We start from the raw sequence: 20,568 nt of genomic DNA, 5'->3' as shown, positions 1-20,568 counted from the left end.
ATCAGTTTTTTGCTCCGGACTTCGAGGAAATTCATATGAAGGGTCGCAATTCCAAGAGCGAAAGCGATTTCAACAATAATTCACTCAACGTTTGTTCCAAGCATTATGTTTGTACACAATTATTATCTGCCATATGTGCCGCCTTATCAGTGATAGAACGAACATAAAAAAATTATGATTTTTCTACTTTTTAATTTTGATAAATTTTAGAAAGCCCAACGGAAGAAAATACAAAAATAGATTTTGCAAAGAGACATATCGCTCACTCCTTTCAAGAACGTCATAAATCAAAAATCGTCAGTTTTCAGTTGTGCATGTTTTCGGAATGCCCAGAAAATAACTATATCTCAGCAAAAGAGGCATATTTTTTACTTAATATTTACCCGCTACAGGGCAGAAAATGTTGTTTTTGCATTTTGAAGAAAAGGTATTGTTTAATTATTTATTTAAATATATTAAATATTTTTCAAATGGAGAAAAAACCTTCAGGTTTTACCTAAAAAGATGTGTTGCACAGTAAAAACTTCAATAAGTGGCTTGATATTTATTTTTAATACATTGTGTTATAGTTTTAAACTTTAAAAACGTTCTCCTGAAAAATCAAGTTTTTTTTATTTATGACGTTCTTGAAAGGAGTGAGCGATATGTTAATAAAAATGTAATACTTTAAACTAATATCTTCATGTATATGCACTCGTATATATGTGTGTATCATGTGTTTAATTGACACTTATTTTTATTGTGTTTTATAAATCAACGCCAAATGAGTAAATTTGTATGACATTATATAAATCTATAGATTGTTTTACAACCTCCGGGCTCACCAAAATCAGCAGACAAGTGCATCTAGACGCCATAATGTAAATCTTCCTTCTGTCTTCAGGATCTAAGGATTCGAAGTCACCCTGCTCGATAGCTATCACCACGACCTTGAACTCGAGTCCTTTCACTCGCAGCACCCAGGGAACCAGGAAGATGTTGGGATCGCAGTCGCCCAGGAACTCTTCGACATTGGCGGTACTCATTGGTCGGTAACCATCGGTAACGTAATAAGAAGAAATCACTGGGTTTATGTTCTCCGGTAAGAACGAGTTGGTGACTAGAAACGGAAGAACGCAAAGGTCGTTAGGTTTGATTCCCTTGGTCGAGCACAGGTCGATTATGACTTTGATCGTTCCGAAAAAGGTGCCGCTGTGTCCGGCACTTTCTAGTTCAGGGGGGACAATCACAGTATCCGAATTGACCCAACATATAGGCGGCCCACTTATGTTGTGGCCGATGTCCATATTGTTTAAGTATAGATCGGCAAGTTGCGATGCTGCCGGGATAGGGTTCTTATAGAATTGACTGAACACTTTGAATATTGTTCCTGTGTTTCTGATCACCTTTGACAAAACTATTTGAGGGTTTTTCAGTATTATAGGAGAGTATTTGGGAAGGAACAAGGCAGCTTGGTTGATGTCAACTAAGTACCACATTTCTCCGTACGAGTACTCCGAACGGGTGATCGGTTTCCTTACGATTTCATCATTTTCAATTATGTATCCATAATCTCCGATGGTATTGAGCTCGTTCAAATTGACGAGATTGTCTTCGTATTGCTCATCTCGCTCTATCAGCCTACATCGTTTGATGTTTTCGAAAGTTCCGGTTATAATGTTTTCAGCAAACGCTAGACAAATTGCCTCGCACTCGTCCATGAATATGTGTCGATATTTGTGATTGTTCTTGTGAAGAAAGCCTTCCTGACTGATGAAAAATCTAATGCTGTCTACGTATTTTGAAAGATTCAGTTTTTCCAGTTTTCTGTGGAAATCAGCCCTGAAAAGAATGCGATACAAACGTCAGAACAAACATGATAAAAACAATGGTAAAATAATAATAAATCACGCTCAATTTAATAAAATCTGAATTATTGATCTACATTCTACATAAATCACTACAACAATTAAACAAATATTGGATTTTTAATTTGATGAATTCTGTTAAGTTCTCTTATTTTAGACATGATATATTTATTTCGTATAAATTATCAATATTTTGAAGACATGTGTTTTTCATTTATAATTTGTTGAAAATCCAATCAAATCAACATTTAGTGATCTGATAACCACTTGAGAAAGTAATTTAATAATAATCCATTATTTTTTAAACAATAAAATACCGGATATTAAAGTAACTGAGTAAAGTAGTAAATATATATTTTTTAATCACTTTTATATTTGCTACTATGTATCCAACCGGTTTCGACAAGTCCCTGCCATCTTCGGGGATGGATACGTACTAAGTACGTATCCCTGAAGATGACACCCGTTGAAAAAATAATACAAAAATAAAATTAGTTCAAAACAAGGTTTAAGTTTTTTAAAGGTTTAATTGAAATTCTCTTTCCGCATAATTCTTCAAATTTTAATTAAAATTTTCACATCACTCGTACTATTTTGCTCAATAATATTCTTAAAGACCCGATACTTAGTATACTGATTTTTTTTTTCTTTATTTTAAATTCTTTTGCATCATACAAAACATGACAAATTCAAATACAAAAAAATATGAATAAAATATAAATACAAAAAAAAATCCCGCAAAGGCATGGACTGTGTGTGGGTATACAATATAATTTTAGATTAGTTTCTTAAGTGGTTGCTAAAATTACTAATTGATCGAACCCGCGACGCCAGTTTCGCAGTCGAGCGCCTACCCGACCACGCCACGGCGCCTGTCAAAACTGGTCTCGAATTGTCTGTCAATACCAGCCTTATAGAGTTAAATCTCACCTGATTCCAGGCCAGTAGCAGATATAAAGCGCCCTGTTCCTCTCGTTCAAGAGGCCGCACTGGTAGAGGTGCTGCAGTTTGTGCAGCACCAGGAGAGTCTTCCCAGTCCCGGCCGCGCCGTGGACTATGGTCGGCGCGCCCAGGCCGGAGGGCTTCCTGTACAGCAGATTCACTTGCTCCTGCGAGAGTAGGGCCAGCATGCCGCTGTGGATCTCGTTCACGAATATTCCGCAGCTCATTATAATATACCTGAAAATATTATAATAAAATATTTAATATAATTTTCAAACCAAATATTAAGAAATTTCATTGATTGATTCGACTGTCACTTAGTAGTAATATTATATCAAACCATTTTTTCTTTGAGTTAAACTTACTAAATACCGCTATTTCTGAAAAAATGATACAGAATGCATCGAAATACACTTAAACCATGCCACTTTTTAAGTTTATTAATGTAAACACGACGAGTTCCGAGAACTACAGATTTTTTTAGACAAGTGAAAATACACACTATTTTTACCTTTTGATGAGAATATCTATAGTTATCGAAACTAATCATGTTTGTGCATCAATAAACTCGGTATTGTACAAATGTTTAATTTTTTACATGTAAATCATCATATTATTCCATAAAGTTCATAATAAATAAAATAAAAAAAATAAACACGAATATTAACTAAACGTTTGAATAATTGATTTTGCAGTCGCCAAATCAAACGCAAGTTAATGCCAAATTAAAAATTAATAAAATAGAACAAAATATTTTTTTGCTAAAAAGGGATTTCGTATTTTACCTTTTAAAAAGCGTATCGAAGTACCGCTTCTCTATAGATTTTCCCATCAGGACATTTTTATAATACCACTCGTTGAATAACGCCTGATCGGAGATCGTGTCAGTGAACACGTGTTTATCCCCTTCCTCCTTCCACCTCTGGATCCTCTTTCCGGTCGGATCCTTGGTCCACATGGTCAGGAAGGGCCAGAAGAGATAGCAGTGGATGGACTCTTCCGGGATCCCGCAAGTCTTGGCTAGGATCTCTATGTGGTCTCGCAGCTGGTGGAGGCCGGATCTCTTGTTGTTCTTAATACTGGTGGGGTTGCTGACTATGAGATTGGAGGACGCGTCGTCGCAGGTCGACTTCACTTCGATGAGAGTCACGTAATATTTACCTGAAAAGAAATGAATAATCGATATTTACTTCAGTACACAACCATGATACACGATTTACACACAAGGGTTGAAGGTCCCAAGAATCAACAGTAAAAATGGGAGTAAGACACTTCTATATATCGTTCCAAACATGTTTAATTTGTTGCCGACGCGCGGCGGAGGTAAGAGTTCAAAATAAAACATGAAACAAAGGCAAAATAAAGGAATGGGTAAATGATCATCATGCGTCGGGCTGCGATGATAGCCGCTCGTCAGTTCATGACCGGTTTTTTTTAGAATATTTGCTGATTTATGCTTGTTTTTTAGAATATATATTGAAAAATATTTGTATGTGATTTTTTAACTCCTTTTTATTAAATTTTTTACAATTATAATATTTAATATTACCGTGGACTGGTTCCTGAAGTGCAGGAGCGATCACCTTGGATTCATGTATGAAACGATCAAGATAACACTGCGTCAATATGATGCAGTGCCCTATGCACCATTGGGTGGTGATATGGGTTAGTACTGGAGAAGAAGGTAGGGTAGGTACTGGTTGCGTTTTTATATGTCACTCGGGTAAGCAAGGATGTGCGCTGCTTTTCTGCCTATATGGAATGCACGCCCCTGGTCTCAGCATACCTTGGTAGGTGTTGAAGACCACGAAGTCGGAATTTACAAAAAGTAGGATTTGATATTATTAAATAACAACATTTTGAGTGTTGTGGACTTTCAACACACCTTGGTAGATGTTGAAGACCACAAAGTCGGAATTTACAAAAAAGGAGGGTTGATATTCGGCTGTCCAAACTTAAAACACAGTAAGGGACATTTTTTGTAGTACGTTTTTTTTGCATTTTTGGACTAAATAGAATCTACTTAAGCCAAAAATGCAAAAAAAACGTACTACAAAAATGTCCATTACTGTGTTTTGAGTTTGGACAGCCGTATTGTTTAATAACAAAAGGGTTGCTTTAATTAAAGGCGTTGCTTTTCTGCCCATATGGAATGCACACCCCTGGTCTTATAGATGTAGAAGCATACCTAGATAGATGTTGAAGACCACGAAGTCGGAATTACAAAAAGTAGGGTTTGATATTGTTTAATAACATAAGTTTTGTGGACTTTCAACACACCTTGGTAGATGTTGAAGACCACGAAGTCGTGCTCCCTCATCATAAGCTTGCCGGCACGCTCATTCCTGTAGGAGCGGCCGGCGTAACACGCGCCCTGGAAGCTGGCCTGCCAGAGGGCGGCGGGCGCGGCGGGCGGGGGCGCGGCGCCACCCAGGCGCGCGTGCGTCTCCTGCTCGGCGCGTGCCGCCTGCGCCTTGCCTTGCGGCACGAAGGCGCACGGCACCGAGTAGTTGGCCGCCCTGGCGCCCGGCCCGGGGAGAGGAAACTCCCTTTTGACATAACTGCAAAAAAAAAAAAAAAAAAAAAAAATATATATATATATATATATATATATATATATATATATATATATATATATATATATATATATGCAATAATGCATAATATATATATATGCAACGTGGTAATATTTTTCTTTGTAAATTGGGTGTAAATAATATGTTAAGTGAGTGTATAATAATAAAATAAACAATGTGTTGCTTTGTAATAAAAGAAACACTAAAAGTTTATTCTTAATTAATCTTTACAATATTTTTCTATCTGATGTCTTTTGTTTATTCAGCGCGACGCATGCGACATCTGGTGGTAGATTTAATAAAATGTATAGGTAGGTACCTAGTTATTTTATTACATATTTATAAAAAAATAAAACTAACAATAAATAGAGGAGGTCCTGGAGGTTCCGAGTTCGATTCCCAGGGGGGTCAAAATAAATATGGCCGATTTTAACTCTCATATTTATATTTAATATTACCCTGGACTGGTACAACAAGTGCAGAGCTGATCACCTAGCCTTCATGCAATTAACGATCAAGATAACACTGCGTCGCTACGATGCAGAGCCCTATGCACCATTGGGTGCGGATCAAGGTTAGAAGAAGAACAATAAGTAAATAATAAACGTAACCTCCTCCCCCTAACTTTCCCCTCTCCTTATTTATAAAAAATTATATTTTATATTTTAGTTATTATATAGACCTGAATGATGGAAGTTTAACTTCCGAAACATGTAGTCTTTAATATAACTCAAGTGGTATAAACAAGTGTTTTCTTTAATCATTGTTAAAAAATAAACACTCGTATTAAACATTCTTCTTCTTTATACCGTTATCCGTAACCCACTGGTGCATAGGGCACTGCATCATATAAACGCTGAGTTATCTTGATCGTTAACACACGAAAGAAAGGTGATCAGCCCTCCGCTTTAGTTACCAGACTAGGGTAATATTGAATAAATGCTACCCTGGACTAGGGTAAGTATGAAAAAATCAATTGTATTTCTTTAACCCCCCCCCCCGGGAATCGAACCCGGGACCTATAGAATGGTAGCCGAGCGTGCTAACCATTATATACTACGGAGGCGGAAAATTCTTACAGTTTTCTTTCAAAAATGGCGCTTTACAATTCAGAACTGATTTTACGACTTTTTTACCAAAATATCATTATTTTTCTCATTATCAGATTTTATTGTTCATATTATTTAAATATTTAAATTTATAAAATGCTTTCCGACATATTTGATGATATATTGAAAATAACCCATGACGCTGGCTGCAGTTTGAAATATGTAAATATATTTTTTATTGCGGTAATTTTGAGACAGGATTTAATTCTTAATTATTTTTTATGAAAATAATAAAGAATAAAAAGAAATGTTTGCCAACAACATTTAATTAATGTGAATTTCGTATGTTTGGAAATTACGTTTTCTAGGATTGGAAAGATTGATAAAGATATGAAAGTGAATGCTGGGAACAGAGTGAAGAGTGCACTGAAATTAGTTAAAGCTAATAAAAACCTTTCAGCGAAAGTTCAACTGGCAGTAAGTAATCAACGGATTACTGGTTCAAACCCTAATGTGTGGATGTGAAGCATAAAGGGTATATACACGGGTCTACCAAACAATAAAATGACTCGACTGCAATCAGTGTTAAACGCAGCAGCGAGACTAATTTTTGGAATTTCTAAATTCAGTCACATTACCCCACTACTTCACAAACTCCACTGGTTACGCTTTCCCGAAAGGGTTGAGTATAAACTCTGCCTACTCATGTATAAATCAATACACAATATGGCTCCAGAGTATCTTAAGGAGCTGTGTATTCCAGATGAATTGGTTGATAGACATCTCACGCTTCGATCGGCTACAACATCTGCAATGGGCAAAGTGATCTTACCAGCTCGCAACCAACGCACTAAATTTGGCGAGCGTGCCTTTGCTGTTGCAGGACCGACGGCGTGGAATGCTCTTCCACCAAGGGTTAGAAATAGTGAGAGTGAGATGATCTTTAGAAAAAGACTAAAAACACATTTGTTTGCTAAATCATTTCCACGATAATATTTTCCCCAATTCATTCACAGTGAAGCGCCCTTGAGGTATTTATTTTACGAAAATGGCGCTATATAAGTTATCCAAATTTATTATTATTATTATAAAGTTGACTATGACAATGAAAAATGAAAGTAGACTGAATGAAGTCGAAATACGATCCTATATTTTCGTTCGTATGAAAATGATAAATGTTTTGTGTGTTTAGTCACCCATTATATATACTTGTTTATTTAAGTTTAGCTTAAGTTAGCTATACTGTTCAGCTTAAGGCTCAATATTTAAAAAATCACAATTTAATTTTATTTGAACCCTGGCATAAACATTTGCCGTAACTGAATATTGTTTATCACCGTTTTTACATCGAATAAATAAGTTTTTCTTCAAAATAAATATATTCTTTTGAAAAGAGAAGAGTTATTAAAAGGTAAGGAAATAAAAAAGAGTGAATTTTTTTTTTCATTTTACATATATTCCTAAAAAATGCAGAGACGACGACCGGCTTCTATCGCTGCCGTTAGCATACTGATTGCGAGCTCGAAACGTTTCTTCAAACTCTTATCCGCATCCGAGGGTGCACAGGGCACTGCATAATATAAACGCAGTGTTATCTCGATCGTTAACACATGAAGGAAAGGTGATAGCCCTCCGCTTCAGGTACCAGTCCAGGGTAAACGTTTATTACAACAAATCTTTTTTATAAATTCAACATTTTTTTGACTTTTTAACTTGGAGACAAAACAGCTGTCACGGAAATGAAAATTGATCATTGATATACCTATTTTTTAATGTAATCGCTAGAGATCTACGTGTGATTAGTTGTGATAGATTTTTTGTTGAAAAAAATATATAATCAACTGATCAATAAGCCGCAATAACTCAAGTGCCTTTATCAATTTAATTATGCCTAGATTAAATACACGACCAGATGTCAAATTAACAGTAAATATAGATAATTGAATACTTGACAGTATTCAGCATGATATTGCGATGTCACCGCGTAAATAATACCTCACCATCCTGTACTTATAGGATTTAGCCGCCATCGGAAATCACTAGATAAACCGAATGGCTACCCATCAACCCTTTCCGGTCCCAAGTCGAATGTCATTCGACATTGACTTTATTCCGGTGAGTCCAATGTCGAATGTCATTCGACATTTTTTCCTTCATCAGTTTAGTGTTAAAATACAAGCAAACATATTTTTTCTCACCCGTATTTAGTGTAAAATGTAATAATAAGAGACAAGTTGTATACATTCAAAATAAAAATAATTTTTTAACACAAATGTAGTTTTATTTTTAAAAAAAACTTGGATGTATTGTTTAACCCTGTAATGCTGTAAATCTATTGTGGATCTGGTGGAATTTTTCAATTTTTTTTATGGACCGGAAAGGGTTAAATTCGCAAACTTATCCATAGGTATGTAGGAGCAATAAAAGTGGAATCGCTATCCTGCAAGTCCATGAAATAGGTTAGGCTTTCTTTTAAAAATTGACCTATTTCATGAAATAGGTCAATTTTTAAAAGAAAGTTTCAAGTTCGTAAGAAATCGGTTGCATCCATTTTCAAACCGACTTCAATTGTGTCGCCTACTTTCGAAATCCGCCAGATTCAATTTCATACCATTTTCAAATATATCGCTCACTCCTTTCAACAACGTCATATATAAAAAAACTTGATTTTTCAGGAGATCGTTTTTAAAGTTTATGAATAAAATAATATGTATTAAAAATAAATATCAAGCCACTTATAGAACTTTTTACTGTATAACAGATCTTTTTAGGCAAAACCTGAAGGCTTTTCCTCCATTTGAAAAATATTTAGTATATTTAAAAATATAATTAAACAATACCTCTTCTTCAAAATGCAAAAACAACACTTTCTGCCCTGTAGCGGGTAAATATTAAGTTAAAAATATGCCGCTTTTGCTGGGATATAATACATTTTCTGGGCATTCCGAAAACATGCATAACTAAAAATTGATGATTTTTTATATATGGCGTTGTTGAAAGGAGTGAGCGATATACTCTATCGGATTGCCAATTGTGGGTTTTATTGTTTAAAATAATTATATACTTGAAAACCCTGCTAAAAATACTTAAAAACAGCGTTGTATTTCAAATTCCGCCATATTCATGGAATTTGCCCTCTGACCCATATCGGCTAATCAGAGAGCGGGGATAGGTTTAAAATTAAGATGACGTCATTTTCGGTTTGTGTCTTGTTTTTTTTTTAATACTGAATAATTTTCTTAGCAAATGGGAAAATTACCTATTTCATAATATTTTATCTAAAGATAGACAAATCTTTTAAACATAAATGTTTCCCGGAGAATTTTGCATTTTTTGTAAAATCGACTTACATGGATCTGGCGGACTTTGTAAGTAGGCGACACAATTCTCGAGTGTTCTCAAACTTATTTTGACTTAGAAAAACGTGTTAGATTATTGATATCTTAGTTGTTTGTTTGGTTATCGACGTTAACCCGTATATTTACGTTGTTTGTTTCCAGTTTTTTTTTAAATTAAAACCATTTTTCTGACCTTTATTTGCACCGCATTGCATAGAAGCAGTACCGCATTGTATGGTTCATAAGGCACTACATTGTATAGAAGCAGTGTCATCTTAATCGTTAAAACACGAAGGTGATCAGCCTTCCGCTTATTGCTTGATAAATATTAGACTGAAAAATCACTAATATTTATTTTGACCCTTTTGGGAATCAAATCGGGGACCTCCAGCATGGTAGTCTAGCGCGCTAACCACTACACTGGAGGCGGTTATTATCGTTTATAGTTGACCGTCGCGGCCCATTGCAAAGTCGCCTTTCTGAATGGTTGCCAGGTTGCAATTCCAAAAACACCGGGTGGTCAGCCATTTACATTCGTGAAATCATTATTGTGTATGAACGAGACACGAGGATCTTCCCCAATGAAGACTTTATGAATTCGCAGTGGGATTATATTCGGAACAGATTGATAGAGAAATCTTGTTTTTTCGGATCAAATAGTATTACCTTTTGTAAAACTTCTATGGAAATAAGGAAAATACTTCATTAAAACACAATGATACATGACTTTTCTAGTTTTAAATACAATTTAAAGATTTAATAATAAACAAGTTTTATGGGTTTCTTAATGGAAGAAATTTAAATTAAACATACATTTAATCGACTGATATTTAATATGCTTGGTTCAACTTTTCTACGTCTTTGTAGTTCAAAGGTTATCAAGTTTGTCTACAATGTACGAAATACCGGATATGATTCCTGGCTATTATTTAACAACTATTAAAGGATCGCAAACACAGAAATCATTCCACCGGAGACCACCATAGAGGTCACAAGTCTGTTCTCGTCCAATTTTTTTAAACAATGTATATTGGATATTTTTTTGTCTTTTTAGAATAAACTCCGAATTCCATGGACAGCTAGACGCACCAACGAGTCTATTCGCCAGGAACTACGCTTGGATGGCTTGACTCTGGCCAATGTCTGTACCCGACGGATTCTCCAATTCTTTGGACACGTTGCGTGTGGCAACGAGGATAGCCTGGAACGACTGGTTGTGATCGGTAGCCTGGAGGGGAAGAGAGGGAGAGGAAGATCCCCACACGATGGATTAAGGCAGCAGCAGGCACCTCGGTGGTCGTGCAGCGCAGTCAAGGGATAACTGGGGAAGAGTCATTGCTTGCACAAGGGTCACAACCCTCAGCAATGAGGAATAAGTCGGAGAAGAAGAACATGTAAGGAAAAATTTGTTTATATTTTTTTCTTAACTCTATACCTTTCAATAATTCTTTTCTTTTCAAAACGATATAATTATTTCGAAGAAAAACTTATTTTTCAAATGCAAAAACGGTGTTTTAAGGAAAAAATCCATTGCGTAAAATATTACCTGGATTTATAGAAAATTAAATGGCGACTCAACGAATATTGTGCCTTAAAATCTGTCGTAATATTTACGTCGGAAAATCGTTTAATCTGTTTTGTAAATACATATAACAAGCAACAACAAAATAATACAAAAAAAAAACAAAATAAATTTCGACCATAAATATATCAGTATATTAGTACAAAAATACTTTATAGCAACTTGCTAATAGCAAGACATGTTTGGTGATTAGTTATATTTTCTCATTTGTTTAATTTAAACATGTATCTTAATTGATGTTTTTTTATACGTCTTTCCATTATACATTATAACCATTTATTGTTTTATATTTTACATTTTCCCCTGTGTTAGTTTTGTTTATTTTATTTTTTTTTAAATTTACATTCGTATTTGTGTTTCAGTCTTTCTTATTTTTTACTATTGTTCTGACTACGTTTTTTATTAAAAATTTTTTTTTTCACTATATTTGATTTTGCTTTTGTTTTTTTACGTATCTTATTAAAAATTTTCTTCTTTTTATAGGTACCTTGTTAAACTTAATCCTAAAGTGAATAATGGAAATAACTCACCGGGTATATTATATATGTAAGTCTTATGTATGTAATATATCAATAATTAAAAAATAACATTTCTAAGGATTTGTCAATAAAGAATCGCTAAAAATATAGTCAAATAATTTTTTAAAACGATAGGTCGATTCGTCATAGCCAATTACATAACAGATGTTGAAGTAAAAATGCACTATTTGATGACGATAAGGAAAATATTTTTTTAAATGTTTTTTAAATTGCTGCAAAACCGGATTTTAAAAAAAAACTAATGGTCTAGCTGACCGTGGTATCAAACAAGGATATGAAAATTTAAAAATACATATATTAACTCTGTATTGCACGATTCTGTGGAAAATGAATATTAAATGATTCGTACCTAAGAATATTTCTGCAAAAAAAAACATATTTACATATGTTACATACACATATTTATGTCCACCGCCGTGGTGTCATTCAAATAAAATCTTATTTTTTCAATGCTAAAACATTGTTTAAAGAAGAAAATCAATTGTGTAAAATTTTACCTGAATTTAGAGAAAAATAAGTAGCGATTTAAAGAATACTGGGCCTTAACTCAGGTAAAAAAATGATCAAAACCTGTGAATTTGGAGCACACATTAATTATTTTCCTACATATCGTAGTCATACAGGAGAAAGTGACCAAGTGCATTTCTAACAAAAACGTGATCATTGACTATTTGATATCTTACTAGCTTAATATTACCCTGAAAAAAATTCCAAAGAATTTTAAACTTGTAATATATTAACTTGGTCAAAATTACTAACTGCATTGGTGTTTATTTTCTTGCCAAGCAAAAGTGACTTAAATGGCCCTCCTGAACATTTTACGTTTTGTTAGTTGGTCACTTTCTCCTGTACGACTACGATAAATTCTTTGTTGACATTAAAAATTAAGGAAAAATCTTACAAGTATTTGGACACAAAACATTGATTGTAATTTTATCATTGTTTTTTATTTGCTTTAACTCATTTCAGCGCACTATTCACTCTGGTTTTAGCAGTCACTCTCCTTTCTATATATTTTATAAATTTTTTCATCCCTGAAAAGAATACTTCCAAAAAATAAGAAATCATTTATCTACGCACACCTCCACCATAAACTTTTCACTATGCATACAAATATCATTAATCCTTTTCCGTTTTTTTAATCCGTTTTTTTAATCCTTTTCCGCACCCGATGGTTCATAGAGCACTGCATCATATAAACGCAGGATTATCTTGATCCTGACATGAAGTAAAGGTGATCAGCCCTCTGCTTCTGGAACCAGTCTAGGGTAATATTGAACGAATATCATATTCAGAGGAAGTTATAAGTTTGGAAAACTAATTTCATGTAGTGGGATTGATTCTAGCTTGTGTAAACAGAAATCTGGACGAATTTTCCTAAATACACCCAGAATATTATCTTTAAAATCATGGAAATATTCAAATACGCCATGGGAAGGTCGATGTCTTGCAGGGAACCCTATGACACAGTGCGGGCTTAAACTATTCACCTGATAACACCTGATAATGCTTTATCTTCTTCGTGGAAATAAATAAATGATATGGTGGTTCTTGCGGGTCGTAAATACGATTCGTCACACCAAGGATGTTGAATTAGTTGATCGCAAAGCAAAATTTGGTCGAATCCGAAAACTATCGTATATTTAGATTTTTTAAATTATTGGATTAGCGTTGAACTGTCAAATCTTCCGCCATTTTTTTCCAGTGTTGCAACATGAAGATATTAACCTACCCGGTCCTAATTAGTGGATTTGAAATTCCTCCAAAACAACATTACATAACATTAATACATTTACAATATAAACAAATAAAATAAAATAAATAAATAAAGAAATTATATATATATATATATATATATATATATATATATATATATATATATATATATATATATATATATATATATATATATATATATATATATATATATATATATATATATATATATATATATATATATATATATATATATATATATATATATATATATATATATGTATATAATACATATCGCTCACTCTTTTCAACAACGTCATAAATAAAAAAAAACTTGATTTTTCAGGAGATTTCCGAGAAAAATATAATACAATGTATTAAAAATAAATATCAAGCCACTTATTAAACTTTTTACTGGGCTACAGTTCTTTTTAGGTAAAATCCGAATGTTTTTCTCCATATGCAAAAACAAAACATTTTGTCCTGTAGTGGGTAAATATTAAGTTAAAAATATGCCGCTTTTTTTGGGATATAGTACATTTTTTGGGCATTCCGAAAACATGCACATCTGAAAATTGTCGATTTTTGATATATGACGCTCTTGAAAGGAGTGAGGGATATATCATATATAATACATCGTTTCATCTTCATTTGATCCTTCTAAAACGCGTATATTTTTTTAATATGATTCCATAGATACATATAAGTTAACCATACATATTAATACTTAAACCAGCCTATGACGGTCGTCAGCCCCGTAAATGCCCAGACTTCCATATTCCTCTTCATCTTTGATGAGATGTCAAAAAATAACATATAAATACCTACAAATGTTGTATTTGAAATGCAGACTTATCAGACAACCGTCTTCAATAACTGTTTTTGTTTAGTTGGAAGATATTGCGTTTTAGCAATAAGCTCGCCAGCGTACACATTTCTTTTCTATACGCGTAGTTAAAATAAATAAATAAATATTACTAATAATGTCCAATAATTGTTTGAAGACACACAAAAGCGATCTTCGCCAGATCTAGTAATATGCATATATTATTTTCAGGTAAATATTTACTAGATTCTCATTGATTTTCAAACAAAGGAAAATTTATGGACAAATTGTAATTGACGTGAGTAAAGTTCACAAGAAACTGATGTCATAAAAATAAACATGTGAACGGTAAACACTGACCACCGCCCCCACCCACGCATATTCAATAACATTTTCACCAAATTTGAACTTATTTAACGATTTAAATAGTCATTAAAAAAATCGAAGGCGTCGACCTGAAATACAATGTTAAGGTAACTGTAATTTTTTTTAAATCATCAAATATACCTTTTTTCAAATACAAGGTGGCACAAAATTAATCACCCTATCGGAAGATGCTATAATTTTTGCGAATGGCGTCGTACGTCAATCATATTTGACATTTCGCTCACTCCTTTCAACAACGTCATATATAAAAAATCATAAATTTTCAGTTGTGCATGTTTTTGGAATGCTTAGAAAATGTACTATATCCCAGGATAAGCGGCATATTTTTAACTTAATATTTACCCGCTACAGGGCAGAAGGTATTGTTTTTGCATTTTGAAGAAAAGGTATTGTTTTATTTTTTTATAAATATACTAAATATTTTTCAAATAGAGATAAAACAATCAGGTTTTACCTAAAAAGGTCTGTTGCACAGTAAAAAATTCAAAAATGGGTTGATATTTCAATTTAATACATTTTATTTTATTTTTAAGTGTAAAAACGATTTCTTGAAAAATCTAGTTTTTTTATATATGACGTTGTTGAAAGGAGTGAGCGATATGTGAACTAGACCAGGGGTTCCCAAAGTGAGCCGTACAAAGTAAAGAGGGGCGCCTAATATTCTCGGGTACCTATAAAGCAGCAATTTCTTTTTTGAGACCTAGCATCTTTCTACCCAACTACTATTATTGTAGGTTCCTACCTATTTTTTCGACTATAATATACATATATAGTCACATTGTCTTTTCCATAAAGCTTACTAAAGTAGGGCGCCGTGACAAAATACTAAACTTGTAAATGCGCCGCGGACTGAAAAAGATTGGGAACCCCTGAACTAGACAACTGTAGTATACAAACAGAATGACAAAACGAGCGCAAATGGGTATAAACACTCGCGGCAGCCACATGACGGATATTTTTTTACACTTAGTAAAAAAATTGTTAAGGTTCACATAAAGTTTTCCGTACTATACTAAAAATCATTTTTCTCAAAATCAAATTATTCAAAAACAAAGTAGAATGATTAATTTTGCGCCACCCTAAAATTGTTTGTATACTGCAACTGTTTAATTCACAAATGTCAAATATGATTGACGTACGATGCCTTTTTCAAAAATTATCACAACTTCCGATATGGTGATTAATTATGTGCCACCCTGTATAGCCCCGTAAATTCAAAATAAATGAACTTCTCTTTTATTGTAACATTGCTATAAATTGGGGTAGGTACAGGTAATTCAGAATTTATTTAGATTTTTCTGGTTAAGTCGTATTTGTTCGCAAACTGCGAATGCTCAAAAAACGTAATACGTTCGAATTTGTACATAAATATTATGGGAACAAACATGTAATATTTATTCAACAGTAGTAAGGCTGTCTGGAGATCAGATTTGTGAATCCGAATTTGACGATGTGCGAAAATCACGTTTTCATGCGTCTCAACACAGACGCGTATTTCGATGAATTTAACATCACTATCAAACACCGTTTGTTTGATAATTAAGGTAAATGCATCGAAACACGTGTCATATTAGTTTTGAAGAAATAGTGATATTTACCAAGTCAAAATTAAATAATAAAAAAACCTTAAATCGTGCCTATTTCACTAAATCTGGAGATGTTTTTGTTTAAGTAACCTGTGTAATTCATATTAATTACAATCTAGCAATATTGTTCAATCGTGATTTTAACAAAGGCTACAAATTATTTCCAGCAATACCTCAATCGACCCATATTCCTATAGCTGATAAAAATAACACATACTTTCATATCACATGCATATTTTTCAAAAAAAAAATATCAATTTTTCCTAATTAACTTATGTATTTCTGAGAAAAATGCCTGAAACATGTGGCGTAATTGATTTTTTTGTTTCCAAATAGATAAAAAAACCATTGTTTATACTTTTTAAATATTTTTCTTCAAATCCTCGTCCGCACCCAATGGTGCATAGGGCACTGCATCATATAAACGCGGCGTAATCTTGATCGTTAACACATGAAAGTAAGGTGATTAGCCCTCCGCTTCAGGTACCATTCCAGGGTAAAAATGAATAAATATTCGAGTGAAAAATCATTTATATTTCTTTAACCCCCCTCCCCTGGGAATCAAACCCGGGTCCTCCAGTACGGTAGCCGAGAGTGCTGAACATCGTACTACGGAAGCGGACTAAATTTATCAATAATCTCTTGAAAAATCTCTTGGAAATTCTTTTGAGAAATCCTTTTTCTCTTGAAGAAATTGTGTGAATAAAATTATAGCAAATAAAATTATTCCCAAAGGAATTAAGGACTATTTGGGTATATATCAGTCATTAAAGGGGAAATTTTAACCGCAATCCACAATATTGTCCCAGACTACAAACGATTATGATTCACATCACCTACATATATGGTATATGCACAAGGTTTATGTATTAAAATAACTACAGCCAAAAACGTAATCATAAAAAATAACAAAGATAAACGAAATCACTGTACACGTTTCGCTTATTAATATTATATCTTCTGAACTATGAGTAATTTTTGTGATTAAACCGGTTTTTGCCTTAATTATTCCTTGAATTATTTAAATTATCTCAAAAAGCGCATATTTGTATATATACACACACACATATATATATATATATATATATATATATATATATATATATATATATATATATATATATATATATATATATATATATATATATATATATATATATATATATCGGTAGTGTAAAGGCAAAGGGGTATATCTGTCTCAGACTACATTTTACAGGAGAGCAAAAACAAACTAATAAATAAATAACTAATTTGTTTTGTATTTTTATATGTACATATCTTAATAAAACTAAATAAGCATTGCAACTACAGCTATATTCATTTGCCAGATTATGGAATATACTACTTTAGACATTTTGTGGAACAAACTTAGAAAATAAAAAAAATTACAGATATACCCCTTTGCCTTTGCACAATCGATATATATATATATATATATATATATATATATATATATATATATATATATATATATATATATATATATATATATATATATATATATATACACACACACATATATATTACATTGAAGCCCTGTGCGGCCGTACCTATCACACATCCCTTAAGACGGCCCTGTGTTTATAGAGCCTACTTAATCTACGTTATATTCAGGTAAGAACTAGAAGTCAAGTCACCATACTTTATACCAGAACCCAGGATAACAGAATATAGTATAAAAACTAATTTATTGTTAAAAGAAGCACGCTGATTAATAAATAAAAATATTCATGTTGGTACCAATATGTCTATATTCAATTGGTATTTGTACAATATATTATATTAAAATGTTTACAAACTTTTCAATTTCTTCATCCGCAGGTACTCCATCGTCGTTCTCGTCGGAGGAATAATCTTTCCAAGCCGGCAGATATATCCTATCGGGAACATATGACTCTGTATTGTGGATCTCCATGATTTCTAAACAAAACCATCGCACATGCCGGAGAAATGAATGAAATTAGAAACATTGACGAAAAGAAGAATAATACACGAGCGCGACTACACTAATTGAAATACACCACACGTTCGTCACATCAAATCCCCACCGCGTAACTGACAACACTTATCTATGCAAAATAACGCGAGTTGTTATGTTTTAATACATCTCCCATATGTATTAATAAAAAAACTGGTTTCAAATGTTTGCTTCTCACAAAACCATCAAAACGACACTATAAACCTGACAAATCAACACCTCGAGGTATATTTATTAAAAAAAGTAAAATTTTCGCTTTATTTACTCACGATTATGCAATATTTACTAAGTTGCTAGGCCTGAAGAATTGGAAAAAATCGTTTGCAAATGTCATTTCGATTTTCGCGCGGCCGACGGTTGGCACCACTGCGCCGCAGCGAACTATGTGGCGGCGGGAGCGACTCCGATTGGCTTTTATAAACAGTTCTGGGGATTCCTGAGGCGGGCGAAGGCCGATAAGAAGTTTCCAGAATGATGTCATAGATTCAAAACGTTATTGTTTCGACTGTAGGTAGGTAGGTACCTACCTAGTACCTAGGGTCTTCAGCAGTGACTGGATTGATGGCAGACAGACAAATAATTGTTTTTTTCAGGGATGTACAATAAAAAATGTTATAGGCACTTAAATAAGGAATATGCTCGCCTCCGGTCAGCACCCTCGGCTACCGTCCCGGGTCGTAAGGTCCCGGGTTCGATTCCCAGGGGGGATTCAAATAAATATAAGTGATTTTTTCACTCTAATATTTATTAAATATTACCCTGGACTGGTACCTGACGCGAGGGCTGATCACCTTTCCTTCATGTGTTAACGATCAAGATAACACTGCGTTTATATGATACAGTGCCCTATGCACCATTGGGGTGCGGATAAGGGTTTAAATGAAAATGAATGAAATAAGGAACCCGATTTTTTCAAATGACTCGTATACACGAGAAGCAGTTTGTAACTTGTACAAGTATGAGTATGTTGTGTTGTTTCTAGCCATTGATGCGATTCTTCTTATCCTTATCTCAAATTATAGAGCCTACTATTCCTGCTTCGTTTCCTTTCCTTTAACAGTAATAAACGCCGTGAGCTCCATGCATAAACATGTTCTTGTATGAACTTTATCTATGTGATTTTTTTTGTAAAAATATTAGTGATAGGGTGAATATAAAAATAATATATAAATACACCACTGTGCCCAAGAATCCTGAACGCAGAACTGATCATCTTACCTTTGTACAACTATCGATCAAGTTAACACCTCGTCAAATCGATTCCGTACCCTATGTATCATTTGGGTGTGGATTGGTGTAAAAATAATTAAGGTAGTTTTACGTTGGCTTGTACGAATACAATGCATATCTAAAAAAATCACCTGTGAATTTTAAAAATTAAATCGTTTTAAAAAATAACCTTAGAAGCAGGTACTTACCCTTATCCCAACCCAATGGTGCAAGGTTGCGAGTTCGAGTCCCGGAGTAGACATTTTTCTGTTTTACAATAACAGTATTATAACTTATATTTGAAAAAGTTTTGGAATGTGAGAACGTTTAGCGTTTTAATAATAGCTTTGAAAAAATACTATATTGTTCCATATGCATATTGAAGAGTATATTTCAAATCTATATTTTATTTTTATTTTATGATGTTATATTTTTTTTCTATTTGTATTATTATTTCCAATTTGACAGCCCTGCAATGACAATGAAACGTAAGAGGAAAATTCTTCAAAAAATCATATAACTACCTACTAACGTATCTTAGCCTTTAAGTTTTACGTTTGTTTATTTACGACAAATTTGCCAGTTTAAGTACACCTTTCGAGGATAATTCGCAATCAACTGGCCTGTGGCTTGTCTACATACTCATGCCAGGGCTAGTCGAAAGGGGCTCGGCGGGGGGCTCGCGCATTTTTTTGTCAAAATAAAGTGTGATGGGCAAGCCCCCTAATAGATTAACTTTTCATTAAAAACCTTTAAATTTAATATTATTTCGTTGGAATTGACGAATGATATTTTGGAATTTTGAACTGTTGCTATTAGAAATTTGTATTTCATCATTTCATCAAGTCGAAATGGCGAACTTGCATTCTTCTTTGCAAATTACTTTTTTTTTAAAAATATATTGTAAACATAACTTTATATCTTCACGTGTGTGTGAGAGTGTGTATATATACATATATATATATATATATATATATATATATATATATATAT

The 20,568-nt window shown here is 33.4% G+C and overlaps 1 protein-coding gene across 2 annotated transcripts; it reads right to left on the bottom strand.

The window, feature by feature from the left end:
- Positions 1 to 172: 172 nt before the first annotated feature.
- Positions 173 to 18,794, bottom strand: LOC148300740 (uncharacterized). Of its 2 annotated transcripts, XR_015838900.1 has the most exons (6): positions 18,188 to 18,794; positions 5,070 to 5,350; positions 3,575 to 3,950; positions 2,778 to 3,026; positions 695 to 1,821; positions 173 to 268 (listed from the first exon to the last, which is right to left on the bottom strand). XR_015838900.1 is itself a non-coding variant. In XM_088274378.1 (5 exons), exons 1-5 carry the CDS (start codon positions 18,301 to 18,303, stop codon positions 747 to 749), a joined length of 2,097 nt encoding a protein of 698 aa, XP_088130504.1. In that variant the 5' UTR covers positions 18,304 to 18,794; the 3' UTR covers positions 442 to 746. The 2 variants fall into 2 exon arrangements, 1 of the variants encoding a protein (XP_088130504.1); XM_088274378.1 differs by lacking the exon at positions 173 to 268 and having other exon boundaries at positions 442 to 1,821.
- Positions 18,795 to 20,568: the final 1,774 nt, after the last annotated feature.

Source organism: Brachycentrus maculatus, unplaced genomic scaffold, assembly GCF_059751285.1.
Source record: "Brachycentrus maculatus isolate JH-2025_06_01 unplaced genomic scaffold, ASM5975128v1 h1tg000660l, whole genome shotgun sequence".
Lineage (NCBI taxonomy): Eukaryota > Metazoa > Arthropoda > Insecta > Trichoptera > Brachycentridae > Brachycentrus > Brachycentrus maculatus.
Note: the sequence above shows the minus strand (reverse complement) of the source record. Positions and strands in the feature narration are given on the sequence as shown.

Coding starts and splice junctions, on each gene's coding strand:
- LOC148300740 (XM_088274378.1), bottom strand. CDS start 18,303: ATGGAGATCCACAATACAGAGTCATATGTTCCCGATAGGATATATCTG. Junction 5,351..18,187: donor GCGGATGAAGAAATTGAAAA/GTTTGTAAACAT, acceptor TTTTTTTTGCAG/TTATGTCAAAAGGGAGTTTC. Junction 3,027..3,574: donor TTCGATACGCTTTTTAAAAG/GTAAAATACGAA, acceptor TAATATTTTCAG/GTATATTATAATGAGCTGCG.